Genomic DNA, 27408 nt, shown 5'->3' on the forward strand with positions numbered 1-27408 from the left:
GCTCGGGGCTCGGCCGCGCGGCGGGGGCCTCCCGCTCTCGCGCGGGGCCGGCGCCGCGGGAGCGGCGTGCGGAGCGGAGCGCCGACGCGCCTGGCCGCGGGAAGATGCGTGTCCAGCGGCATGCTCCGCTCCGTTAGAAACGGCTTGGGACCTAGCCTGCGGGCCGGTAAAACTGATTGACGTGGCCGCCTCGGGTTTCCACAGCAACCTTTTGTGATTTTTCTGGTGTTTATTCCCTTTAATCTCCCCGTGTTATTGTCGTATTGACGCCTTTAGCGTTGAATTTGATTAAGACGACTATGCCTTGTTGATTTCGTAAGGAAATAATCACACAGCAGCTCACGTGGCCTGCAAGGTGTGAGGGCTTTTGCCCCCAAGAACCACGGTCCGCAATTTGTGCTAGGTTCTTTCTTTTGGCGGGTGAGTTGGAAGGCGACCCTTTTCTGTTAAGTTACGCGGGAAAACCAAGAGCTCCAAAAGGTCAGGTGAGGCTACTGTGCTTTAACAAAAAGAGATTAAATTCGTGAGGAATGTCATGTGAAATCGTGCTCATACTGAAATGGGTTGGAAAATCTCGTTTTGTCAAAATGAGTTAAATCCTGAACAAGAGGCAGGGCAAAAAAAGTGCAGCATGAGAATGTGAAAAATGCAGGGATTGCTGGAAGAGGGGAGGAAGGAGAAATTTTTACTCTTCCCCTGCCCCCTTAATTGTTGTTAATTGTATCGACGCAGTATGCTTCATAAAGTCTGACCTCGTCAGTAATGTCATGAGTTTGACTCCTTTGTGGCTGTTTAAACACTAGTTTTTCCAGCACATGGTGTGTAGTAGTTCATTCCTCTGTGTTTTCCTTTGCCTCAGTGTAGTCCCCCGGAGATAACTTGCTGGGATGAAATGAGGAAAACGGACTGTTGAGGAAGACGAGTTAGTTGTAACACCAGAGCTGTCAAATCCTGTACAACACAGGAAGAAACACTTGTCTTCTGTCTAACCTGAGCTGTACTCTTGTCTTTTTCAGAGTCCTTTTTAGTTACACAAAGCAGTGTTCAAAAGGAGAATTAATTTCTTAGTGGGTTCATAAAGCTGAAGAAAGCGAAGTCACTGTCCCAGGATCTTATTTAGGTACAGAGCATATCTGCATTATGAAGAAATGGATGTTTTTTTTCCCTACATCAGTACAGGAAGCAGTTTAAGTTACATCCATGYAATACAACTGGTTGAATAAAGACTACAGAACTTAGAAGACTTTTCTTTACAATTTGCCTGAAGTAGGGTTTAACCTCACCAGCAAGTGTAGGGTGATTCAGTCCTGGCCTATTTTTTCTTGCTTGAAGTATAGATAGTGTTGTCTAGTATCAGACAGAGCAGAGGTGTTAGTGAGCCTTGCTAATCGGGCATCTTTTAAAGTAACTGCCCGAGACAGAACAAATCTTAATTGTGTGGGTCATGGTGCTCTTTAGGTTCTGAAGTCCTTCACTGTAGCAGAACTCTGCAGTGCAGAAAGTGGACATTCCCTGTGACTCTTTTCAATTGATAGTTACCTCCTTGCATTAAGCAGAGAAAAGCAAACAGAATGGGAAATTTGCTAGTAAGGAGTCACCCTTGAATTCCTTTTCCGGCCTCAGAGAAAAGGAGAAAGAAACATGGGGTGTGACAGAATTCTTTAATACTGTCAAGCATTATAGGGCAAAGAACGTTCGTTCAACAATATTGTCCACTGCCCTTTTTGAAAGGATGTGCAAAGTCACCTAGAAATGCAAATGTATCTTTAGAACACAGACTGTTCTGTCTTCCTAAAGTAACTTTAGAGGCGGTACTATCTGGTCCTGGTACCCGGTATGTTGCTGTGTGGAGAGGATGAGTTTTCTGAGTGACTTTGTTGTCTGTCATTTCTGCAAGGTGAGAGGGTTGAGCATTACTAGTTGGAAGAACAGTGTGCTTCAAAGCAAGTTTTGTTGTCRTAAGAAATATGTAGAAACTGCCACTGAAAGTATTGTGCGGGTATGAATTCAGATGGGCTTTCTGTGTAGGATTCTGCACTCCTGTTACCTGGCTGATGTTTTTATCTGCTCAATTACGTGTTTTACCTGTTGTGGATAGATCTGGGAAAAGACCTTTTGCAAATGTTAGCTTTCTTAATACTTGTCTCATGTATGTTGTGTCTAACTATTTTGAGGTGTGCTAGTGAACCCGCTTATAAAGCTGGGTATTGCTTATTACTGCTGGCTTTGACAGAGTTGGTTCATTGGACCCACCTGACACTCCCCACCTAGTTTTTATCTTTTTATCTTTTTCTTATGATGAAAAAAAAAACAACCCAAGGTGACTTTTCCTTTGTTCCATTGCATTCAGTCATTCACTTTCTCACCAAAAGTTCTCTCCTCTCCACAGCATGACTTCTCTCACCCCCTCCTTTGCTTTGTTAGTTTGACTGACTGGGCCAAGTTTGCGCAAGGCTGAGGAACCACTTGAAACTTTGTGGAAGCATTGTATGTCTTTCCACCTGATAGTTGCTTTAAATAATTAATTGTTTTTCAATTTGTACCTCGCTGATAGTCAGAGTATGTGTTGTGCAGTTGTTAGATGATCCGTATCGATTTAGAGAACAGACTGGTTGAGTAGAAAAGGTTGATGGTGGTGGTAAAAGGGCATTTCTGATGTCCTGCTCTGTTTGATCCAAAGCTTCTGAATAAAAACCAGAAGCATGGAATGGTTTTACTTGTAAAAACTTTGGGGGGAGCGCAGGTGCCTCTGGAGCTGGCATATATTTTGCTTGAGTTTATGGAGGGTGTTGCTATAAACACCCATAACCTCAGGGAAGAGAGGAGAGGAGGGCAGCTGCCCTTAAACCCTGAACGGAGTGCTCAAGAGAAGTGACAGGTACTATGAGAAAAAAATCTGCATCCAGTTACTTAAAAGTGAGAGTTACACTTGCTTTTGGTTGAAAACTGCCCTCTATTTGTTTGCTTTCAAATCTGTGAATATGTGTGAAATTTTATTGGGACTCTTCTAAGCAAACTCCTGCAGGAATTTCTAGGCTTTGTTTGTTAGAAAAGTGGCTGTAGCAATTGATGTCATCTTGCCTGACTTTTCTCTTTCTTTCTCTTTCTTTCTTTCTTTCTTTGATCTCTCCTGCAAATGCTGATGTCCAGAAGCTGTAGAAACAGGAGAGTATGAGTTCTTTTTGATGTTAAATAATTAGTTTTTTTCCTTGTTATCAATTTTTTTTTTTTTTCCCAAACATGCTCGTGTGTTGTGCCTGTCTTGGGAAAGGCTGATGTAGTTTCTCATTCATTATTATTTGTGGCAAGTGAAACTGGGCTTTTCAACAGAGAAACACAGTGCCTTCTGACCTCTCTTCTCTGCCTTAGATCTATTTGGCTAGCATCAGAAAATGGGAATGGATGTTTATATTCCTGTCCGGTTTCTGGTGGTGTCAAAGGACAGAGTATTCAAAGCTATTCCTTGGTTTCTGGGTAAATTTATCCTCTGTCTGGTTTTCAAGAGGTCAAGTGCTTTGCTCCCAAGAAGTTTGTGGAAAAATGGGGCTTTTCACAAAGGTGCATTTAATCTGCCAGACATGGGGTATAGATCAATGCGTCAAAGCAAGCGTATACCACCTGGTTTTTTGAATTTGGCTGGTCCTTCTCTGATGATTCTTTCTGTCTCTTAACGTTTATTGTTGTTGATTGCTTGTGCTTGATGGTTGACTACAGAGAAAATGGTAATGTGCCACTTTCAAAAAAGGGGAAGAAGTTTTAATAGAAAAAAATCTGACAGGCCTCATTGTTGTGTTCTTGTCCCATTTCATGTACTGTTTACTTGGAATGAGTTCAGTAGCCTTCATCATACTCTAGTAAAGCTAGAAAATAGTCCTTTAAATATACCAAGTGTGGGAAGAGTCCAGAGATTAGGGTCAACTGATTGTGAGCAGTAGCCTAGTGAGTACTAACTGGGCAGGGTTCTTGATCTTACAAGGTGAGGTACAAGACGAATGAGGAGATGATGCTATATAATGTTGTTATAGGACTACCTGTTGCAGGCTGTTGGAATTGAGTCTTTTGGCTGGACCTAAACAAGACTAGATTGCATGCTGTAAAACTATGCCCTTGATAATTACACTGGGTATGGGAAGATATGGGAAACCTGACCTGATATGTAACATGTTAGCTCATAAAGCTCTTCCTTTTGCTTCCTTTCCTCCCTCCCTCTCTCCCTCCCTCCCTTCAGCCTCCCCCTAGTTGTGCAAATAGCCAGATTCATTGTTGATCCTGATATCAACAGCCTAAAAAAAAAAGGGACCCTTTAACTGTGGGAAAATTCTGAATGTCAGGATGTTGGTTGATTTATTGCTTGGAAACTGAAGCCCTGCAGAGTCTGCTGGTTTTGTATCCATAAGGCCAGCTCTTTCTTTTGTGGCTCAAAATAATTATCTGTCATTGAAAATATCCTAACCTTGTGGTAAGAGGTTTCCCCCACCACCCCATCTGTGCCTTTCTGCCTCTAGTAGAGGGAAAGGATATAGGGCCGGATACTGCTCCTTGCATTTGACAGCAACTTCTTCCCTGTTCCCAGTTCAACTTCATACATGCTCTCCTTTCTAGATCCCAAGAGGACTCAGGGATAGATGTATGCTAGTGATCTCTTTTCCCCCCAGGTAGACTTATTTTTAGCTCCTTCTGCTGTCACATTAGTTAGTGGTGAATGTTACAGAATTTTTTCTCTCTGGCTCAGTGTTCTACTCACTATGTGGTGTTGAGGCCCTCCATGGAAACAAAAATAATGTTTTGTGTTTTCATCCAATCTTCTCAGCCATTCTTCCTGCACATCCTTCCTATTCATTCATTCTTCTCTTAATCCACTCTAATTCTTCAATACTCTTTAGGACATGGGATTAGCGGTGTTGTGTGTAGTGTCCAAATAGTGGTGGACTACTGATTCACACAATCGCTACAATTTTTACTGCTGAAGCACTGGCTGGCCATGGAAAATTTAATCTGTTCTCAGATGCTTGAAGCAGGACATGAAGTGTGCAGCTTTGCAACTGACTTGGTACGTATTCTTGAGGAAGGAGGTTTTCTTTACCTCTGAGTAACGACTGCGTAGTGTGCCACACCTATCCTGAGATAAGTGTTGGTGGTGTGCTGCAAAGTGTTTCAATCACTTAAGTACTTTGATGTCAGTTTGTGTCTCCATATAACAATAAGGTAGTTGAAGCTGTAGTGAAAATTCCTGTGGAAAGGGTCCTTGTTTAGAGTTCTATCATAAGTGGCATTCCTGGTGGATACTCTTTGACAGCAGGGGACTGTCTCAAGCCTTGGTGTTGATCTCTGAATGCCCTCAAGAAAGGGACTGGAATCCTTCATTTCAGTTCTGTCTGGACCAGGGTTAGTTGGCTGTTATCACAGCAGCTGACTGTGGCGATGAGTTGTATGCTCTCCTTGGTGGCCTTAAGCAGAGCATTGGGATTTAAAGAGCCAGGGAGACCAGGCTGCCTGCGGTCCTCCCATTCCTGCCAGCACCACACCTGCTGTGTGCTGAATAAATGGAAGATACCGTGCTCAAGCTGTCAGACCTACTCTTTTCAGCAGTGCTGAATGTTCGGCTTTGAGGTGGTCTTTTCAGAATGCCCCCCGCCTCCCCCCACACACACTCTGTTTTAAGTATACTTATAGGTCTTGTTCTTATCTCTGGGAGTGACTTGTGCATTTTGTTCCTTGACATCCTCGCTGCTGCTCCATATTAAATGAGATTCCTGTTGGCTTAAGGTGAGTGGTGAGACATGGCATGACATACGATGCAAAGTGCTTTGATGCTCACTGAAGGGAGTTGCAGCAGTGTTAAAATGCTGTTAAGAAATTCCTTAGCATGTTGGAAAGGTTTTGGATAGGTCATTTACCTCTCTGACTGAAGACGATTTATTCTTCTCTTGAAGTAGTTTTTTACTCACTGTGATCACTGAGTAGTACAGGGCTCCTGCTGGTGGGTAAAGGCAGATGAGTAGCTAGTCCTCCTGAAAACCCATGGCTTCTGTGTAGAGGTCTGAGAAGTCTGCTGCATTAGTCTCTGGTTAGTTCCACATGGAAGGCTTAAAGCTGAACTCCGAAACCTTGCCTTTATAGCTAGATAATTGYGTGCAGCATTGCCCTTTGAATGGACAGTAGAGGAGAAGGTAAGTATTAAACCATTGGTCAAGTACATTTTCGGCAGATGAATGCATTGAGGGGAAGTAATGCTTTTAGCTGAGAGTTCAGGTAGGTGTAAAGGGGACCATGGGGACTGGGGAAGCAGCATTCAGTTAGGTGGCTAGTGCAGGTGCTTGACAAATGGAGGAGAGAACAGACTTTTGGGCTGGCTAAAGTGAATTCATCGGAACTGTAATGCATTGCGGGGCAGTAAATGCCTCTTCTGAGACGTGTCCCCTCTGGTGAAATCTCAGCTTCCCTGACAGATTTCAATTGTGACTGTATTCTGGCCCTCTGTGGTGTTGTGATAGACTGCCCTGCCAGCAAATTACATTGGCTGGGCAGAGAGAGAAGGAGCTGTAAGGAGAGATGAGAAGAGAGGCAAGGAGGCAGAGGCTAGGAGAAGTGAGATGGTGCCTATTTGATACAATCTGTTGACAGCTTTCTATGTGCCATGCTTGGCAGTGCATCCTTGCGGAGGGCGTAAGTATGGGCAAGGTAGGTGTACTCAGATGATAATGTACTGGGGAGAGGAGAGGGAAACTGGCTCATGGAAGAAAGAGAATTGATGAACGTGAGATGGAGTACTAGGTGCCATTGAAATAAGGGGCACAGTCACCCCTGTGGGATAGGCAGAACATTTCTGTCACTAGTGCTTGTACTGAGTGAATGGAGATGATAGTGAGGCTGGAGGTTGACTGGGCATGGAGGGAAAGGACTGATTTGATACTTTGGACTGATCTAGGTGGGTGAACACACAGATCGGGTGAAGGAGGTTTGCAAGGAGAAGAAGCAGCTAGCATTGCTAGGATGAAAGGAGAAGATGCCCAAGCCAGTGCAGGTCAGTTCCGGGGGACTTTGGGTGTATGTGAAGGCTGGGGGAGGCAGCTATAGTGAGGGAGCGTAAGTTTCTGCTGTCCTTGTCCTTTCTTCAATGCTGGGCATAGGGAGGTGATCCAGACTGCGGACTGAGGACCTGTGGCCCAGTTGTCTGAAAGATCTTCAGCTGGCATTGTTTCTCCACTGATTCTTTCAGTTTTGAAGCTTGGTTGATGGAGAGTTGCCTTGTGTCTGTGTTGTGAGGAGGGCCTGTGTCTGGGCTTGTTTTTTGGTGGGCGAGTAGCTCTTTTGGTCATAGCATGTATGCCTATAAGATTAGTATCTGAGAACCCCTTCCACTCCCATTCTGCCCGTCATTTGGGTCTGCCTGTTGCATGTAGATGGTAGCGCGCAGTCTCATTCACATGAGAAAAGGGAGTGCGGTTTCCCACGCCTCTCTCCACCCCTCAGTGACCCTGGCCCTAAAACACAAGCAGCAATGGCAAATGGTCACGTCCTTGTGCTCAAATTGCCTGCTGAAGGAAAGAGTGTCTCTGCCTCTCTTTGCTCTTTGTGAACAAAGGGAATCTTTGAGGGCTTGGTCTCTTGCAGGGATGCTCTCAGCTCTTTACCTTGGTCTTGTATTTCATGAGAAGAGTCCCGTGTGGAGAACTGGTCCTCTTATTTTGGGAAATCCACAAAGAGGAGGGACAGTGGAGCTTGTAATCTAGTACGTCAAGAGAAGAAGGGGAAAGGCAACAAGTCAAGCACATGAGCTGATGTATCATATGATAAGGATTTTTTGTTGCTGTTTTTTGTTTTTGGGGKTTTTTTTTGAGTTAGGGCAGGATTAGTCAAACAGCACAGAAAACAGAAAAGAAAGAGCAAAGCTTCTGTGATGAAGAGTTAAAGCACCTGCCTTACAGTTGACTGCTACCCAGAATCACTTTCCATTCTAACTTGGGGTCACCCATCTGAAATTAATAATGGCGTTCATGAATCTAAGCAAATCTTGTTTCCTTTCTCTGTCCGGACAAGCTCAGCTGGGTAGAATTGTGGTGTGGGCAGTTCTGCATACTAGTTGGATTCATGGAAATTCACCAGAACATCTCTGGGGCTCCTTGTTGGAGTTGCTCATCCGCTTTGAAACTGCCTGGGATACCTTGACCACTGGGGACTAATGGAGTTCTCTTTCCACAGAGTGCGGTGCAGATCACATTTGAAGAGGGTCCTCAGTTACCACCAGCAGCAAATATAAGTCACGTGACATGCAAGGGCCAGTCAGACCACAGCCTGGTAAGGTTTTGCCATTCTGTTGTGCTGCGTGAGGTTTCTTTGTTAACCAACAGTGCATTCTACGGAGATTGCCAAGGCCTGTATGATGGCAGTGGTGGACCTGGGGGAAGTTTCGGCACAGGCTGTGGTTCAGTTCAGAGGCCTGTCAACAGACCTGTGAAATTAGGGCTCTAGGGTAGTGTTGGGCTGTGAATGGGTGAGCTCTGGAAAAGCACAGCAGGGGGATGTGCTCATGGAGCTGAGGTGTATGGTGCTGGGCCTGAATGTCAGGGTCCTGCAGTGGAGAGGAGAAGGGATCTTCCATCACTGATGCATCTTTACTGCCTCACTTACGGAGTTTGGAAATGGCAGATTCTCAGTGCAGAAGGGGCTGGCCGTAAGCCTGGCATTCCTTTCTTGCCACAGTGGGTCAACCTATTGTTTTTACAGGCTTTGCCATCACACATCTGCTCCTCACCGAGGGTATAAACCCATCTCCTCTCTTCTCTCTTTAGGTGCTACACTGCAATCTGTCAGCTGAAGCTGTGAAATTCCCTGTCTCTGTTACTCAGCAGTCCCCAGCTGCTGTTTCTGTGGATACCTATCATGTCACCTTGGCTCTGCTGCAGGCTCAGGTAACAGCTGTAAAAAGTTTGTCGCTGAACTTATTCTTTCACCTGCTCCTATGCTGACTGAGGGAGGAGGACTGGACTGAGTGCAAATAAAGGCCCCATTGTGCCAGAATGAGAATCGTTCTGTCACTAATATTCGGCAGTGTGGCAAATATTTCTGATCTGTGTACTGAGTCATGTTTTCTGAGTGTCGTCCTGTAGATCCTGCCTGCATAATATAGGCATAACAAAATCCAGAACTGGAGAGGTTTGAGGCACAGCCATGTTTTATACTGTGTTTTTAAGCAGCTGTTTAAGAAGCAGAGGGTGCACACAGTTCAACACCCCTTGCAGTGTGGTGGATAGGGAAAGATGCATCCTGTGTGTATTTACAAATACCATTTTGTATTGTTGTTGGAGTGAAAAAGAAATTCACAGTGAGGTGCTATCTGCTTGTCAATGCTCTCCTAAACGCTTTCTCAGGAGTGTCATTCCATTTTTTTCTTTTTGTTGGATATTGGAAATGCTTTTTCCAGAAAACAAAGTTTGTGAAATTGCAGTGGGCAGTAACGCCATAGTTGCTGTCCAGCTGGATTTGCTCCTCCAGAGTTTCATTTCCCCCTCAGGAAGGAGGGCTTGATGCTGGAGATGGTATCTTGCGTGGAGACTGCTTGATCTATGATGCTAGGAAGAGGCAGCAGGATTAAAAGTAGCCTCTGGAGTAGTAAAGGCTAATCCCATGCTTTTGCAGATATTACAATTGAAGATTTTCCTAGGATCTGTCTGCTCTCATAGTTAGAAGCTTTATTAAAATTTTCAACCTAAACTTGTCGGCTCATGCTGGTTTGTTCTTGTGCGTATGTTCCACATTTATTTAAAAAGCTCCTCTCTTTCCCTGGTGTTTATCTTGTCCACTGCTGATGTATTTGTAGCTGGCAATTGCAGTCCCTTTTCATCTTTGCTTGGTCTGTAGAAGCCAGGTGGTCTTTGACACATCTTGTCAGATTGCTCCTCTACTCACTGGAATTTTCTGGGTCTCCTTGTGTGCACCTGCTGAAGTTTTGGCTTGATCTTTCTTGTAGAGAATTGCATGTGGTATTCTGATTGAGGTCTTCATGCTGCCTTTTAAATGCTGATAATGTTTCTGTATGTCTCTTGGACAGAATACTTCAAGTACTCTATTCCCAAATGTGTCTTGTCTTTTTTCGTGCACCGCCACTTGGTAACCTATCTGGCTACCATGTCCCAAATCTGTCACTTTAAACTCAGGAGCTTCTGTGTTCATGGTAAATGTTCTAGTTGTTAATCTTTCAGTTTCTCTGAACAATGTTAAATTTCACACTGTTGTCATTACTGCAGATACTGGGGCAGGAGTTCTTCCTGTGTGGTTCTATTTCTGGCTGTTGTATTAATGATGCCTTTCAGGTGTATGGATATGGAATTTTTCACTTGAACCACAGGATGGAATCAAACTTGGTATGTTGTTGCAAGCTACTTGGTGACCTGGATGAGTTTTCAGTGCTAAAATTTTTCCTAGAGAAGTGTGGCTAACTTAGAAATGTGCTCAGATTTGGCAATGCTTGATGGATTTTGCTCAGCAAATGTTCTATATTAGTACCCAACTTTCTCTTTTTCAGTGTCCTGCAGGCTTTTTCCTCAGCCAAAGAAATAACATTTTCTTCCTTATCTCTGATGGTCCCTGTGCATCCAAAGGCAGTGAGGAAGTCAGGTCTTGCTATGGAGCTGTGAGGCTTCTGCAGCTGGTTCTTCCCATAGCCCCAGGACTGCTTCTGTTCTTACTTTCTGTCTCTTACTGTCACACTTTTGTGGTGCCCTTTTAGTCATTGAATTCGAAGCAGGGGAAAAAAGCATCTACTGAAAGCAGAAGGTGTTCCTGATGGTGCGTATTTGTTCTGGCCCAGGTGGAGATCCACTTGCAGGAGATACAGAATGAGGGTCTCCTGGTGTCATGGGCATTCAAGGACAGACCAGACCTGAATCTCTCGGTTCTTCCAAGACTTCAGCCCCATGAGGTGAGCAAATGGTGGGAGGCCAGACTCAAATAGAGGAAGGTCAGGAGGGGCAGAAACAGCGCTGAGCCAGGAAGAAGGCCACTGCAAAGGGGAAAGGTTGGCAGCTCACTGTTGCGGCCCTTGTGGGCAAGGAAAGCGATTCTTTCACCCTGGAATCAGTGCTAACTCAGTTGTACCAAAACAGCGCAGCCTCAAGAGAGCCAGGGCAGTACCAGTGCCTGTTGTCTGAGTTTCACATAACGTCTGAATGGGAGTATGCATAGCAAAAAATGCTTCCTGTCTATGTAGGTGCTCCCACCATTGTCGCCAGAGTTGCAAAGATGAGCTTTTATTTTATTTATTTATTTGTTTGTTTATTTATTTTGCAAAGTTAGTGTGTGCAGAGCCCATGGGTATTGGTGGTTTAACAAATGAAACACGGATGTGCTTGTGCTTCCATAGCATGTTCAGTTCAGGCCCTCTGATCCAAACAGGTGTTTTTATTGGCACCCTTGCTGCCTTATTCGGAGTAGATGTAGGAACTGGGTTGCTATCCTGAAAGTGCAGCAGTGGCATCTCACAAAGTTGTGAGGATGTGGCAAACTGTAAAGGCTGTATTGTCAGAATTTGCAATGGGATAGACTACAGATGTAAAGGCTTAATTTGTCTTGTTTAGGCAGCTTATGTTGGCTTGAAGCTGTTATGCAGAAACTTTAAGCACTGGGGAGAAAGAATACAGCGTGAGACAGGAAGAGTGTGACCCTGGGGGAGAGGCTATGCAGAGCCTTGGTGGCTTTGAGAGGCAGTTGGAGACTCAAGCTGTGTAACGAGAAAATGTGTCCGCCTCTTTATCACTTTGCTGCGTTTCCTTTTGATTTATGGAGAGAAGAATGAAGGAAGAGTGGATCTGTCCACCATAAAGGATCTGATAGAGGATACCATTGTCAGCACACAGCCAGCCATGATGGTGAATCTGAAGGCCTTCACTGCAGGGGCCATTGCGGTAAGGCTCTCCTTGTCTGTCTTGGGCCTTGAACACTGTGCCCTGGTGTGCTTCTGAGGGCTGAGGCTTAGGCAGGAATCCAAGGGTTGAATCTTGCCCCAGGGATGGGCAACAGCCACATCCTTGACTGCACTGTCACAGGAACAGGCTATGTGACCCAGAGAGTAGGAAGAATTAGAATTGCTCTGAAGAGCAGTTGTGTTTGTACCTTGTTTGTGAGCTTTGGGTGCCAGCCACTTTGAGGTGAAGCCAGACTACCTGAGACAAATCTGCGTTTTGGCAGTCTCTCTGTTGCTCTGAACACTGGGGCGCCGGGGCAGTATTTACAATCATGGAACAGTCCAGAGACTGGTTGAAGAGGAGTGATAGAGGGGGAATTTGGACTGAGAGGTCAGGGAGCAAATGCAGGTGAGCACAGGATAGATCCTCAGCAGTGTAGTCTTTACTGAGCTGAGTGTGTTTAGTCTTCTTCCCCTCCCCTTCTAGCAGCCTTCAAGCTGATTCTTGACTCTCTCTTTCCCTGTCTGCTTTATAATATCTGAAAAAATAGTGGGCCTGCTGCAGGTTAACAGCTCTGGAAACCTGCAGTTTCTCTTGACAGCCCCTCAGGTATTCCTGTGTGTTGGTGTGAGGATCTAGTTAGGATATGCAGAGACTAATGCTGTGCATCTTGCTGCTGTCTGCTGGTGAGTGAATGACAAGGCATCAGTCTTATCTCATCATTCCTCAGGTATCCAGCGATAAGGTGACTCGAGAGCCCCCATCCAGTGTGGCAGCCCCTCTGGGGTCTAAGCTGTTGCTTCGGAATCTGCAAGTGCTGAACTTGGGCTGCATGGGGAAGGGAGGTAAGCATGAAGGCATGAGGGCATTGCTAGATCTCCAGCGGGAAGTGCATAGATTGTGAGGTTAGAGGAGTGGAAGTTTTGGATGGGTTGGAACGGAAAAGATGTGCCTTGTGTTGACAAGTGCACATGTGCTCTCTCTTCTTCTGTGGCAGGAGTTGGGGAAATACACTGTGTGGCGGAGCTAGACAGCCCTCTGCAGCAGAAATGCACAAAGCCGGTGAAAGCTGGTGGTGCTGGTGCTGCAGCAGAGATGGAATGGAACGAGGAGCTCTTTCTGTAAGTGGCAGCCCTCCTTCTGGCTGGGGCAGCAGAGGCAGGCTGGCACAGTCTCTGGGTGTCATTACTGCTGTGCAGTAACTGATGCAGACTGTGTAGAGGTGAAGTCTGCACCTCAGGGCGGTGTGCATCAGTGCTGCTCATGTGCTGGGCTGCCAGGCAGTTCTGCTGATCAGCTTCAACCTGCGTATCTAGTCCCTTGCTCTCCCGGACCCTGTGTGTTTTGACTGGACGGACAGAAGCGCTGATCACGGGAGTGTGGAGGAGTGGCAGGGGGAGAAGGCCTGGAGTTCGCAGCCTTCCGGACAGCCTTTTTCAGCTTCCCTAGACAGTCTCCACAGTGCTGCATGGGACAYGAGCTTGAGTTCTCTTCTCTGCAGCATGCCCAAGGCATGTGGGTTTGAGGGAGAGAAAATATGCAATGGGGTTGTTCACTCTGTGGCAGTTCTGCGAGACCAGCCTGTCTGTTTCTGTTTCAACAGGGAGTTGGGGCCTAGAAGTAAAGAGCTGAAGCTACGAGTGCTGGGGAACAGTGGCAGAGGGGAGAGTGAGTATGGGCAGCCATGAAAGGGATTCTATTACTGGGAGACAAAGAGCCTAAGGGACTTTGTGCTTTGAGTCTGTGGGTCTTCTGTCTTGGTGCGATGTGTTGTGAACTCTGCAAAGGATGTTTGTACTCCACTTTATATGAGCCTTTGACTGTGTGAAATAACTCTTGAGTTCGTTCGTAGTTGCATGCTCTTACTGATCTTTCTGGTACCTGGGAGGCTCCCACAGCCTGCAGTTCTCCATCCAAAAGTGGAGAGAGGGACGCAGGGATTTTTGCCCTCATTTTGCAGAGGTCTTGTAATTCTGTTCGTTTGTACTCAGTTAGGGACTAGCTGTAGCATCTGTTTTTGAAGAAAGTCACAAAACTGAAGCTTCTCTAACTCAGTTGATTTGTGAATCAGTAAGGCGGCGGCGCCTCTGCTGAACCTGGGAGCTACTGGAGTCTTGGGGATCTGCTTTGTTGGCCCACAGGGCTACTTCCCAAGAGCAAGGGGAGTTTGGAAGAGGTCTAAGGTGCTGAGGTTCTGCAGTGTGTTTTGTTTTCCCTTTCCCTCTCACAGATGTGCTGCTGGCACATGCTACGCTTTTGCTTGACTCTTTGGGCAAACAGCCATCTGGGAGACAGGTCTGCTTGCTGGCCCCAGGAGCTGGGCAGTCATTGGCAACTGAAGCTACTATTACGTTGGAGGTGAGCTGATGACTTTATAAGCTCTGCTAATGCATGCCCCGGAATCATTTATGATGCTAGTCCCTCACTGGAGACTAGCGTGATAAGGCCTGGGCATGCCACAGGGGACTGGCAGATCCCTAGGCTGAGGAGGGGTGTCACTTTCCACCTTGCTTGCAGTTCCTGAGTGTCCCTCCATTCAACTGACACCACAGTGAGGGTCTGGCCTTGCTGGTGGGAGGAAGGGTGATATAGTGTGAGGGGTGTAAGTATCTTCCTGGCTAAGCACACTGCCTGGGCCCACGCCACCACTCTGATATAGGTGCTAGTTGGAGTCTTTGCTGCTTACAGGAGACGGACTTTCTCAGACATTCAGAAAGGGCAGGCTTAGTAGGTTGAGACCAAGGTGCATGATGGCTTGTGGGAGTATCAAAAGTATTGAGCAGTAGCTTTCGTCATCCGTATTACCTGCCTTTCCTACTGGGAGGAGGAGAGCCTCATCTGACTTATGGTTTACTCTTTGTAGCTGCTGTACCAGGAGTGTCCTGCATCTCTGAATGCTCAGCATGCCACGTCTCTGCGTACGAGCATCACCCCCACCAAGAAGGTTGAGATGGACCGGACCATCATGCCCGATGGCACCATCGTGACTACTGTCACGACAATTCAGTCCCGGCCCAAGGCAGACTGCAAGCTGGGTAAGGCTGCCCTAGAACAGGCATCTTGTACAGGGGGCTGCTATGGAGTCACAAAATTGGCTGTGATATTCCCAAGGCTACTCACTCGGGCGGTAGCCAGACTACCTAGCCATTGTATGGTGTGGTTGCTGCTGACTTGCATCTTAAACAGTGAATGGGTGGGCAGTACATTTGGCCTCTGGGTTGGCRTGTGACCATCATCGCTGTTCCTTTGCTTTCTTGTGGCTGGCTGGAGAACTGTACGTAGCCCCAGAGGAGGGAATTGAAGGAGCACAATGTTTAGGGAGAGATGTGAAAGGGACGAGTCTCTTTGACATCATTTGGTGGCAGGAGGCCCTGACTCTAATTTTGTATATGCTGCTGCTGCAGAACTTCTGCATGATGTTGCGCTAAGCATTTTGCTGCTCTTACTCAATTTGCTTACTGCTAAAGAAGTTATGCCTCGCATCCTGAATGTGGGGCTGAAAGCATGTTGAAGTTGCTGAATAACAGTTGTTGCTGCTCGCAGCCCAACATGCTGGTGAATGTAGTGCTGGATGTTCCATGGGATAGGTCTGGGAAGCAGCATGACCGGGGCCTTGTGCCAGGGATGCTTCATGCGTCTTATTCCAGTAGCCTTCTTACTGTTTCCTTGCTGCGAAGCCACATGGAGTCAGCCGCTCCAGGCTCTTTGCGTGTGCTCGAGGGTGTGTGAATTCCATTTCATAAGGCAGTGAACTTGCCCAAGCTTCATGTCTGCTTACTGCTAATCTTGTGTCTCTGTCTCTCCTTCACCACGAAGATTCACCATCAAGGTCACCATCCAAGGTGGAAGTGACTGAGAAGAAGACAACAGTGCTTTTGGAGAGTAGCTGTCCTCGCAGCAGCACCTTGTCCAGTGGTAGCTGTAAGTGCTTGGAAGTCTGAGGGTCTTACTGGAGCAGTGATGTTCCTTAGCCTTTCTTGGAGACAGAGTTGGTAAGGCACATTGCCCATGTCGCTATATGGGTGACTTAACTCATCTGCATTTGCTGTGGAAGAGAATGTCCAAGTGCTGGAATGGAGTGGGGAGAGGAGTTATGTTCCACCTTGGCTCTCCAGTCCCTGGCCCTGGATGTTGCCTTGCTTGACAAGAACATCCTCAAGCCATCTGGACCCAAAGAGCTTTACTAGCAGTACTCTTGGGTGACTGTCTCCAGGGCACAGTGCTGTGGCTGTTTTGACAGTTTGCAACAGAGGCTGCCTGACCTCTGGGAAGYCTTTGGAAGTCTGTGGTTGGGGGTGGGGGGGTAGTGATGATATGCCTGGCGGGAGCTAAAACTTGTCAAGTGCCTGAAAGAGCCGAGAGCTATGTGGAGCTTCCTTCCTTCAGTTTATTCAGGCAAGTCTAATAACTGCTGTTCTCTACCATCATGCACATGTATTGCCCATTAAAAGCATTGTGGTCAGCAAGTGACCTTCTGCCGCTGCTAAAGGATGCTGTTTATATCGTTCTTGTGCTCAGGGGACAGCCATATGTCCAATGGCTTGGATCCGGTGGCTGAGACAGCAATCCGGCAGCTAACCGAGACGAATAACAAGCCCGCCAAGAAGACCCCAACAAAACGTAGCACGCTAATCATCTCAGGGGTTTCCAAGGTAACTGGTAGTGTGGGGATTACATCTCCAATCTGGGAGGTTGCTTCTAAGGCTATGTTTGAAAGCAGTCCCTCCCATAGGGAGCAGTGTGGGAGGGCATGCCCCAGCACAGAAGACTTGCTCAGCAGAGAATGATTCTGCTGCTTCCTTGCAGCTTGTTGCTGCTTCCCAACAGGTGTCAAAGGTACTTCGCCAGTCTGCAGTGCTGCTGCCAGTGGGAGTTCACAAAGGGCAGCAGCAGAAAGGGAAGCTGCTGTTGTAGCCAGCTGGGAGCCTCGTAGAGAATCTAAGAGGTTATCCTGGGACTCGCCTATGGGAGTGAGGGAGGTGGTGCGGAATACTGTGGAATCTGATACATTCCAGGATGTTTCAGCACAAAACTGGAGACTGTGCCTCTGTGCTTTTTAGCGCTGAGGAGCTGAACGGGACAATCCGTATGTAGGTACGGATGGAAGGGAGGGGATGAATTTGATCTTTTAGACCCTGTCTTCCTTTTTGTTTGCCCTTTAACCCTTTCCAGGTACCTATTGCCCAAGATGAAATGGCACTTTCTCTGGGTTATGCTGCATCCATGGAGGCCACGGCATACGGGGATCCTGTAGCGGCAGATGCAGCTGACCAGGTGCACGATTCTACCGAATCGTCACAGCTGTTGGAAGCGTCGCTGTCAGGACAAAGGGCCAGTCAGGAGCTGGATGAGACAACGCGATCAGACATCTCTGAGAGACCATCCGTGGAAGATGTTGAGTCTGAAACTGGCTCCACAGGAGCCCTCGAGACCAGGAGCTTGAAAGATCACAAAGGTGAGGATGAGCTATTGGATGGTAACTAACATCAGCCTGTTGTGCTTGAGGATGAAGCAATGGCCGAGTATCCCGCCAAAGTGTGGGTCTGCTACCAGCTTTTGGCTTAGTGATGAGTGGCCTCCAAGAAGCCCAAGAAGAGCCCCTCTCTCTCTTGCTCTCCCCTTTGGAATGGTCCCAGACATCTCTATTTGCAGGTGTCCAGTTACTTGAGGGTTTTAAGATTTCTGTGCTCTGTTGGATGGGAACCTTTTACAGCTTGTGTGTTCCCAAGAGGCCATTTTGACTCTCTGGCCTCTGGGCGCACAGATCAGGCATGTGTACTCGTGTCTGCAAATAATAATTCCTCCCCTGAATTCTACTGCACGTGGCACAGAATGGGATGCCAAACAAAGTATATTGTGCAGGCCTAGATGCCCTCCCTCTTTCCTCATTATCATCTTTGTTAGCATCAAAGCAGCTAGCACCTCTGACCTGTTATACCATAGGATGTCCCCATTAACTCCCTCCTTAAGCAGCGGAGCAGATCTGCCTTGATTGAGCTATCATTCTAGACTTTCTGGGGCTGTCAGTTAGGCAGGCCGTATACCTTGGATTTCTTTGCTTGCAGCCATGACAGTTGCAGCTAGCTACAAACTTACATAAACAAAAGCAACCTCAAAATCTCAATTTCTCAGAATAGAGGGGTGGGAGAGTCTTCAGTGTTTTGGAGTCTGTGCCCTGGTACTATTTGAACCATGTTGGTCCCTTGTTTGCATGTCAGCAGGCAAAATGATGTGCGGCTCAGACTCCCAAGAGACCTGGTGGGCGGGGGGAAGAAAAAGAAATTAAGCCCCTCTGTAGGAAATACTGTTGCAACATTGTATCGTGTGCAGGTGTTGGATATGCCTTTTTGTTCCCTTTTGGAGCTGACAGTGATCAGCGTGCCCATCCTGTCCCACCCCTGTGAGTCATCAGGAGCCATCGCTGTTTTTGTCTCCAGATCTGGGTGGCTTGTGAAACTGCAAGCACTTGTGCTGGGGGCTTGATGACCAGCTCATCTGGGTGCCATTAACACAGGCCAGTCTGAGAGGCTTTTTCCATGCTGTGTGTTCCTGCTGGTGCCTCCACACCCACACATTCCCATTCAATTTTTATTCACACCAGTCTTTTATCTTTCTGTTACAATTCTCCACAATTCCACAGAAGTGAGGATCCTGTTGCAAAAGCAAGTTCAGAGTGGCAGGGGACATGTGACAATGTGTTCAGTGAAACAGCTTGTTGGTATTGCATTCTGTCCTGAATGTAGGCTTTGCCTTGTGTTTGGGAGCTGGGACTCACTGATTTGCTGTGTGCTTTTGTCACCGGGGGCTTTGGTAACACTTTCACTGCTCAAGGTGTGTGAGGTCTTTGATTACCACTCGTCTGAGAGTGGCCAAAAAATAATGCACATTGCCACTGAGACTTGCCAGGGCAGGATACCATCGTGCTTCCCTTCTGCTTCCTCTGTCTCTGCAGTTAGCTTTCTTCGGAGCAGTACCAAGCTCATCTTCCGGAGAAGGAGCAAGCAGAAGGAAGCGGGCCTGAGCCAGTCGCATGATGACCTGTCTAACGTCAGCACCAGCTCTGCCACCAGGAAGAAAGCTGGCAGCTTCTCCCGCCGCCTCATCAAGCGCTTCTCCTTCAAGTCTAAATCCAAACCTAAAGCCAGTGACAGCACAACAACAGGTGAGAATTGAAGGAGGGAGAAGCCAGTCAGAAAGATTACACAGAAACCCTTTTCTCGTCTCTTGTCTTCCCACTCCACGGTATCTGTGACCTGCAGTCCAGTTTCTTCCAATGTTGGTTGAGGGAAGACACACCAGTGCTTTACACTGTTTGGGGAGGAAAGGTGTGGTAAACCCAGGGCCTAGGCTGCTCGCCTGCCTTGGCTCGGCCTTCTCTGACTGTTGTGACCCACTGTGCTCTCYCAAGAAATCCAGCTGGCATGCAAAACCCCGCGGGGGTCCCAGGAGCTGCAGAAGTGACTATGTGTAGCCATCCAGCTTCATCAGACCCTTCCTGGAAAGGGGAGGGACCCCTCACGTGACAGCCTCAGAGTTAAAGTTTGGGAAACTACCAGGATAGCTGCCTTTCCGAGAGGTGCGGGATGCAGCCGTTTGGCTCTTCTGGTGAGAGAGAATGGTGCAGTCACTGGCAGTCTAAATGTTTGCAGTACTTCTGCTAGGTGCAGAGGCCGTAACCTGACTGAGGCGTGACGTGGTGTGGGGCAAGGTATTCCTGGGCTGTGATTTATCAGCAGAATGAGCTGTGATTCTCCACCCAGCTCTGCTGTTGGAATGGTCTCTGGTTCAGAGGGTGCTGGGGGGGTGCCTGCTTTCCCTTCTGTTCTGATGAAGAAAGGAGTCTCTTGAGAAGAAGGAAGTCCTGATCACTAGGCAAGATTCCATAGAAGACCAAGCCCTTGCAAGAACATCTGGTCACTGCTGTCAGTGCTGCCCTCCTCTGACACCTCTCTCCTCTGTATCTGTATTCAGGAATGGGGAAGGGGCCATGCTCCATGTGTGTACCAGCCATCTTCTTGTACGAGTGGATTCTTTTTCCTTAGAGGTGGTAGGGAGCGTTGCTGGTGGGTCACTAGGTAAGTGGATGCTGTCTTTTTGTCTTGTGGAGTGCCTGGCCTTGCACTCCAGCGGTTTTAGCACTGACAACCAGCATCATGCTGGGGAATGGATCATGAGGGATGTGGTGATGCTAGCAAAAGGGCAGTTTGCTGTGGAACTTGAAGCCATGTGGTGGAAAGAGTCAAGAGTTTACATGTTTTCACTGACAGAAGTGCTTCCCGTAGTAGAAGGAACCTTTTTTGATTGCGTCGGATACTAGTCTGGCAAATCTGATTCACTGTGTTCAAGCAGGGTGTATGTCTGCGGTGGGTTTTTCTTGAGGGAGAGCTGCACAGAGGAAAATCAACTCCTTGTGTAGGAGGAGGCCTTTCCCTTTTAAATGTGTGGTTTTCCACCACAACACCCATGTCTTGAATGTCCCCGAGGCCCTGTTTGGATCAGTGTAACAAGATTGTTTGGGAAAAATGCTTGCATCTTGTAGGAGCAAATGGTTTGAATGGAAGCGCTCGCTCTTCTGCGGGATGTAGACTCAACAGAACAGGGCAAAAGGGAGAAAATTGTAGTGAAGAGCTCACCTAGGCCTGCCTGGATTCTCTAGCTCTGCTGTCTTACAGTAGCTCCCAAGATGGGGAGTGTCGCTAGTCCTCATGCAGGATGTGACCAATTTAAAAAGTAGAAGTTCTCTGAAATAGTGTGTGAAACAATGTATTGTGTTATTCAGAAAGACAAATTCTGGCTTACTGATGTGGCCATCACAGGACATTTTGAAAGACTGGAATGGGCTTGGTGGCATGCCACCATGAAAGGATTTACGGGCGGGAATTTCAGGGCCTGTCTTGAAGATGTCTGGAATTAGGGAAGGCCCGAGTCACCTGGGGCTTGGATTGAAAGCGCTGATGTGTGCCAAATGAAGGGACTCTCATTCCTGTTTTTCCTTCTGATTCCCCACTAGATTGGGTGTGCATGATAAATCAGGCTGGTCCAGCCAGCTGACCAGGAACCTCTTCTCTATCTATTTTTTTGGTCCAGAAGTCCTTCTGTCATTCCCAACCTCTTTAATTTTTTATTTTTGTTTTATCCCTTGTTTCTTTTCTTGCAGGCAAACTGCTGTGGGTAGGCCTTTGTGGCTTTGCTCGCAGCTCTCTGCTACAGATGTCAGTGCTCACTACTAGTCACTGAAAATCAGTTTTTTTGATGGAGTTGGCCAGTTCCTGCTGCAGCACTGTCGGAAATTGGCAGTCTGCATCTAGACTGTAGCAACTCAACTGTCAGTTTGGAAGTAGGCTTCTTTCTCTGGATCGGTGTGGTGTCATGCACAGCAGTGTCATTCACAGGTGCGTCCTTGTTCCCAGAGTTCCAGGGTTTGGTTCCAGTTTGRCATTCCCTCTTGCACCATCCCTGCTATGACTGCCTCTGCCACTCACATTACTTGAATTCTCTGTTTCGTTTTGTTAGATTTTGAGGTTGCTTTGAATGAAATGTACTGAACCCAGACAGTGCTGCATCTCTAGTGGGATGGCCATGAAACCTTGCCTTAGAAATGCTAGCTTGAATCGAAGGGAACTTTAAGAGGAGACAGCAGCTCTCCAATTATGGGTTTAGTGTTTGACCTTTTATGATTCAAATTCAAAAAAATTTTTTTTTCTTTAAACCGTGAGCAGAGCGAGCTGTCTCAGCATGTGGAGCAGCTGGTGGTGAATATCCAGAGCTCACACCTGCACATCTGAAACTCAGATATGTCATTTGAGTATATCACAAGGGCTGCCAGGGATAGCGAGTATTTTCCTCTTTGGTATAGACCTGAYGTGGAAAATGTCGACAAGGTTTGGGTCTGGCAAACACATACCTAGGTTGTAATCAGAACATTTTGGTCTGTCTCAGAGGAAGGAGGCAATGGGAAACCTAGAAGTAAAACCAAAACTAGACTTCTTCACCAACCTCTGGAGACTGAGATTCTCTTTGAAGCTGTGTTAAATGGGCAATTCCTGCAATACATATGTGGGCTTTACAACACCTACTGAATTTGTTCCCAATTTGTTGGCTCAGGGATACTCATGCAGATGAATTGCTGTTTTGATTTTGAGCTCTGACCTGGCAGAAGAATCATCTGGAAGTATCTTGCACTGTAGTCTATGGAATGAATGCAACATGGGATGTACAGTGGTTGGTGTATATTTCCCCTTGAATTTTGAGCAGTGCTTTTTATCACGGGCAGTAAACTGAACCTGAAAGTTTGCATCTGGTTAGATTGCTTGCAAAGGGAAGGTTTGTCCTCAAGTTCAGACAGAGCGCTACCCCAAACACTATTATTTCCTGCATCTGTCTGTGCATTCTAGTGGAGATGTACATTGTGCTATATGATTGCTTCTCAAATTTCTGCATTGTAGAACTGATATTGCAATCTCTTATTATCTACTGAATGTTCCCCATGAGTGCAGAAGCTTTTTCAGAGTGTCTGGCTAAACGGGTGATTGAGGAACAGAAGGGTAGGGGGAACAACGCTCAGTTGTGTACACTTGGAGTTTTTTAGTTCTGGTATGTTCCTGATTAATGTGCTGTTCCTTTATCTTCATATGCCTTCCTTTCTCTCATGCAGAGGGTTTTTTTAATCCTCCAAATAGTAGGTGGCTGGTTTTGTTTGCCCCAGCCACATGAGCTGGTGTGAATTTCTTGGGTTACTGAACCCAAAAACGGTAACAAGTCTGCCTTGTGGGGAGGTGTGATTATTGGCATGCCAAATCATTCTTTTAACCTGATCTTTTCAGAAGGAAAGGGAAGGTCATGTAAGTGTTTGCCCTCCAAAAACTGCTGTTTCGCCCCCTAAAGCTGGTGCATAAAGAAATCTCTTACATGTTTAATCTCTGTTCGTGCTTCTTGCTTTAGGACAAAAGAAATTCTGTTTGAAAGTTTGAAATCTGCTGTTCCCTATTTAACTTCTGTGTACTTGCACCCTCATCTTGGTGCCATTGCAGGGTCTATGGCATTTCATAATGACAGGTCATGAAGCAACTCCAGTGCGCAGAGCAGTCTGCCATCTAACTTTTAGATTGAAATGAACTGCAGGTGCTATGTTGGTGCCTCAGGGTAGGCCCAATACTTGCACGTCGTGAGATTGGTCCTCGATCAAATATGTGGGGGAAGAGGAGTGGCAAGGAGGTAGGCTTGAACACAGAGGGGTTTCTGAAACAGTTCAACCTGCTTATGAGGGCCTGTGTTCCAAATGCTGCATTTCACTGCTGGCTGCACAAGTTGAAAGGGTGACTATTAAATGAAGCCAAAGTAAACTTTTTTTTTTTCCCCTTCTATTTTGGCTGAACAGTTACTAGAATTTACCTGTACTGTGTATTTTTACTTCTCTGAAGAAAATAGATTTCTCTAGCTGCATGCTTGTAAGTATATTTCTGTCTGGACATAGCTTCTTCCCATGTTTTGGTAAGGCTTTTAAGAATCTCCCTTGTGGAAAAAGCCCTTGGCATCTGCCTGCAAGGGGTATCCTCCTGAGGCAAAAGAAACCATGTGCATGAATGAAGGGAACTGCAAAGACCTCAGTGTTTTAGGGGAACTATAGGCTTTAGTGTGATGGATGTTTGACTGAGGCCTGATATTTGGAGGGGAAGTTCAAAGGCTACTTATTCAAGGGAGGGGGGGGAGAGGCGGCACAGTGCGCACATGCGTTTGTGTTTGCACACACAAATACAGCCTGCTCTATGAAGACCTGTCCTGGTCACCATGGGAAGTGACTGAAAAGGAGAGTGGCCTTAATAGCTTCTGTGGTGTCCACAAAATAAATTCAAATAGACCTTACCAGAGGTGGGCTTGAAAAAGGAAATCCAGCTTTTGCATCTGCTAGACCCCTCACACTGCTTATGTAGTTGAGGATGGGCTTTTAAACAGATTGGCTGAAGTGCAGGAGAGGGAGGGGAGACTAGTCAGGTAGAGAACGAGTCAGAAAACAGTTCAGCAGGGAAGAGCATAATGAAGACTTCAGGTTGATATAAGGGAGCAGTGGGCACGCTCTGCTTCTAGACTAGAAATGTGTGCATATGGCAATGTCTATGCTTAAAATGTTTTTGTTCTGCTTTCGGTCTTTAGTGACATTGCTTCCTGTGACAACTACTCTCAGTTCATTGTTTGCTGATCCTACAGAGAGATCATTTCTGGGCAGCTGCTGAAATATTTGAATGTTGGGTGGGTGGTGTTTGTGTGTTTTGGAGTCTTTTGCTCTGTTCTCCCCTTCCTCCCCTAGTTCACAATGAGTATAATAATCTCAGTGGTGGTCCAGCTTCTGGAAAAGGTCTTTGTATATTTGTGATATCACAGCTCCTTTTACAGGCATGACTGCTCTACAACACCTTTCCTCATTTGTACAGGTACTGGACCAAATACCCATGCTGAATCTGAGTTAGTGCCCCACATGTGCGTGCTCTTTTGTACTTGGATGCCTTCTCTCTGGGTGGATTATTTTAACCCCAGATTGTTTAGAGGAAAAAATAGGAACTGTTTAGCTGTTTAAGAGATGACAATAATAAAAAAAAAATAATTACAGACTAAATTAATGAAATTCAGCACCTTTGTACATGTTTAAGAATTCCATTGCTGTGTAATGGCTGAACCTGTTAACTTATTAAACTACATGGAAGTTGCAAACCTGATCTCGAGTCTCACTTCCTGCCTACTGGAGTGTAATGAGGAAAGCTTTGGCTTTTTAGAAGCCTGTAGACATAGCTGATCAGTTGCTCCAATCAGCCCTTTTCTCAGAAAATAGATACATGGGTTTACAGTCCACAAGCCTTAGGGCAAGAGATGTAGGCTTTGTGCTGCTTTCATGAGGCAAGGGACTCCCAAGAAAACGTTGCCAGCCCTGGAAGGCATGAGCTGTGCCGAAATGCCCAGGATACACGGGCGCTGCAGCGCTACCCCCCGTGAGAGACAAAGGGTGGGATTTCATTAGAGCTCCTGGAGCAGAGCGTCCGAGCAGAGCAGCTGCTGAGAACAAGGAGCCCTGACATGCTGCCTTGTTAGTGCTTGCTTCCAGGTCTTCTCCTTCATTAGCCAGCCCTGCTTTAGTTTTTGCCCAAACCTTGTTTCGGGCCCCCACTTGCTGCCGCACAGCCATGGTGTCCGCGCCCCCAAGGGCTTGGCGCTGCCAGGGCAGCTGCGATCAGGCGGCGTGGCCCACACGGGTGCCTGCTGGCCCACGTGGGCGCACACGTGCTGTGAGAACAATGAAGGGGAGCACCACGCTGCTGCTAAGGGGAAAGCCCCGACCCGGCGCTGTGGTGGCAGCCAGCCCAGCCCATGGGCAACGTGCCTGTGCCCTGGTAAATGCTTCTGGGAAATACTGTAGTTTCCAAAATTTTTCACTGTGTCCTTGCTGGTATGGGATACCATGATAGCAGGGAGAGGCAGCCGACGTATGTGCGAGGAATGCTGTGGCGCAAAGAAGTGACCTCTTTGGCCCACCTAGTCTACTTYAGAGAGTTTTATTTTGGACCTGAAGATTGGGTCTGTGAGTGCCATGCACAGCACGCCTTGGTTTCCCCGTTCTTTTAACAAGACTATGTACGTCCTTCAGTTGTTTCTTCTGAGGGGAGAGTTGCTGTAGGAATTGCTGGGGAGGCCCTGACAGTGGGACGTGAAAAAGACGCCTTTGACTACATCCAGCCAAAGAAACGTAAGCCGAAGGATCAGTGTAAATAACTGCTTGTCTAGGTTTGCTACCTCGCAACACATTGTCAATGTTTTTTATGAACAATCCTACTTGGTCAAGCGCCTGTTCGTTCCATGAATATTAGCGCAAAAATGCATACGTTACCGATCCTTTAAGGTGAGTCCATGGCACTGGGGTAGCGTGCATAGTGAAGACTAAATCCCATAATAACTCATGTTGATGTTGTTCTCTTATATGAAAGCCCTTAGAGCAGATGAAAACATTTATCGTACTCTTTTGTTTRTTGAATGGACCACGATACTAAGAAAAACCTGCAGTGAAGGAGACATAGTAGTCGGTTTCCTTAGAGAAGGTGTCTTGCCCTGTACTTTAGGGCTTACTGTACATTTTGAGAGAGAGTAGCGAATGACAGGTCTCCTTTTAACCCCGGGGGGGGGGGGGGGGGTCAGAAAGTTGTGACTTGGAGGCAAAATGTTTCTTGCAGCTGGGTTAGAAGCAGCTGGCTACCAATCAAAAGTAATGACAATTCTGTGGAGTCCCTGGAAGACCATATTTACCTTTTATAGAAGGCTATGCACTTTCCTTGCTAATCCCTGTAGTAATGGAGCCAGGTAAGTGGTACCTAGGTGACCAAGCCATTAGTCTTTTTCACATAGTAATAGCCTTTAGGCTGTGATCACTGTTATAAAAGTCCGGCCATTTTAGAAACGGAACAAGCCTTTTTAGCTTGTTTCCTGTAGTGCCACGAAAGGTGATCGGAATAGTAACGTTTTCATGCTTTAACGTGGTAGACGTACTCTGTGCCAACATCTCTTACTGTTTAATAATAAAAGCTGAGCAGTCCGTCAAGAAAACAGCACAGCTTGCTTTGGGCTGTTTATTTTGTTTAACAATCAGTAAAGGCAAGAGGTTGAAAGTCCTAAAGAGGTTGCTTCTTGAATGGTTGCAAATTGTCCCACTAAGTAGGTGGGGTTTTTTTTAATGCAGCCTCTGGATATTTTTTGCCTGTGGAGTATTTGCAACGTTCAAATGAAAGCTGTGTTAATAAAGCGGTGTGCCCCCCCCCCCCAAACCCCCGGCTGCGCTCACCGCTGCCTACGGATGACGGCCGACCGGCACTGCGGAGAGGACCCGCGCTCACTGCTGCCCTCATGTGGTGACAGGTAAGCACAGCACAGAGCGACTCGCGCATGCGCACTGACTTAACATTGCTCACTGCTGCCCTCCGTGTCGAAAAGTCGGTATTGCACCCGCAAGAGCAGAGCGCATGCGCACTGCGTTCCGCCGCACTCACTGCTGCCCTCGCGTGCCGAAAAAGCGGTATTGCAGCCATAACGGGGCGCGCATGCGCACACAGCCGGCACGCACACGTGCAGTGCTGGTCGCCGTAGTCGCCGCTACTCTGCGCCGTTCCGGTAACAGGAAAGCGAATGGGCCGTGCTCGTCGCCCCTTCTCGGTGCTCATGGACCGGTGGCGCAGCGCGCTCTTCCTTATCGGTGCTTTTTTTTTGGTGTCGTGGGGACGGGCAGTGCTGTCTCGGAGCTGCTCCGCGCTGCTCTTTCACCGGTGCAGTGCCAGAGCCTGCGCGCTGATCCCAGCCGGTCTCTCGAGCACGGGCAGAACAGAATTAGAGCAGTATTGCACCCGAAAGGGGGGACGCGCATGCGCAGTGCGTTCCGCCGCACTCACTGCTGCCCTCGGGTGTCCAAAAGCGGTAGTGCACCCGCAAGGCGAGCGCGCATGCGCACTGGGGTTCTACCGCACTCACTGCTGCC

The 27408-nt window shown here is 47.2% G+C and overlaps 1 protein-coding gene across 12 annotated transcripts in view; it reads left to right on the plus strand.

Annotated features, from left to right (window-relative positions):
- The first annotated feature begins 4965 nt into the window (after positions 1-4965).
- C2CD2L (C2CD2 like) overlaps positions 4966-27408 on the plus strand; it is a 27629-nt gene continuing 5186 nt past the window's right edge. The window contains exons 1-17 of one of the 12 annotated variants that reach the window (XR_003252199.1): positions 4966-5050; positions 8203-8298; positions 8793-8912; positions 10314-10364; positions 10811-10921; positions 11790-11903; positions 12634-12748; positions 12901-13024; positions 13507-13571; positions 14104-14261; positions 14767-14938; positions 15720-15824; positions 16422-16555; positions 17076-17358; positions 18856-19065; positions 19312-19508; positions 19875-19956. Coding sequence is in view for 9 of the 12 variants with exons in the window: in XM_026057960.1 (XP_025913745.1) it covers positions 4982-5050; positions 8203-8298; positions 8793-8912; positions 10314-10364; positions 10811-10921; positions 11790-11903; positions 12634-12748; positions 12901-13024; positions 13507-13571; positions 14104-14261; positions 14767-14938; positions 15720-15824; positions 16422-16555; positions 17076-17358; positions 18856-19065; positions 24332-24474 (2070 nt within the window). In the remaining 3 variants the exon portion in view is untranslated. Of the gene's footprint in view, positions 5051-6764; positions 7025-8202; positions 8299-8792; positions 8913-10313; positions 10365-10810; positions 10922-11789; positions 11904-12633; positions 12749-12900; positions 13025-13506; positions 13572-14103; positions 14262-14766; positions 14939-15719; positions 15825-16421; positions 16556-17075; positions 17359-18855; positions 19066-19311; positions 19979-24331; positions 24614-26619; positions 27403-27408 lie in introns of those variants that run through there. The other 11 variants (XR_003252200.1, XM_026057965.1, XM_026057964.1 and 8 more) reach the window with 11 other exon arrangements.

The sequence above is a fragment of the Apteryx rowi genome, unplaced genomic scaffold, assembly GCF_003343035.1.
Source record: "Apteryx rowi isolate R43461 unplaced genomic scaffold, aptRow1 scaffold_141, whole genome shotgun sequence".
Classification (NCBI taxonomy): Eukaryota; Metazoa; Chordata; class Aves; order Apterygiformes; family Apterygidae; genus Apteryx; species Apteryx rowi.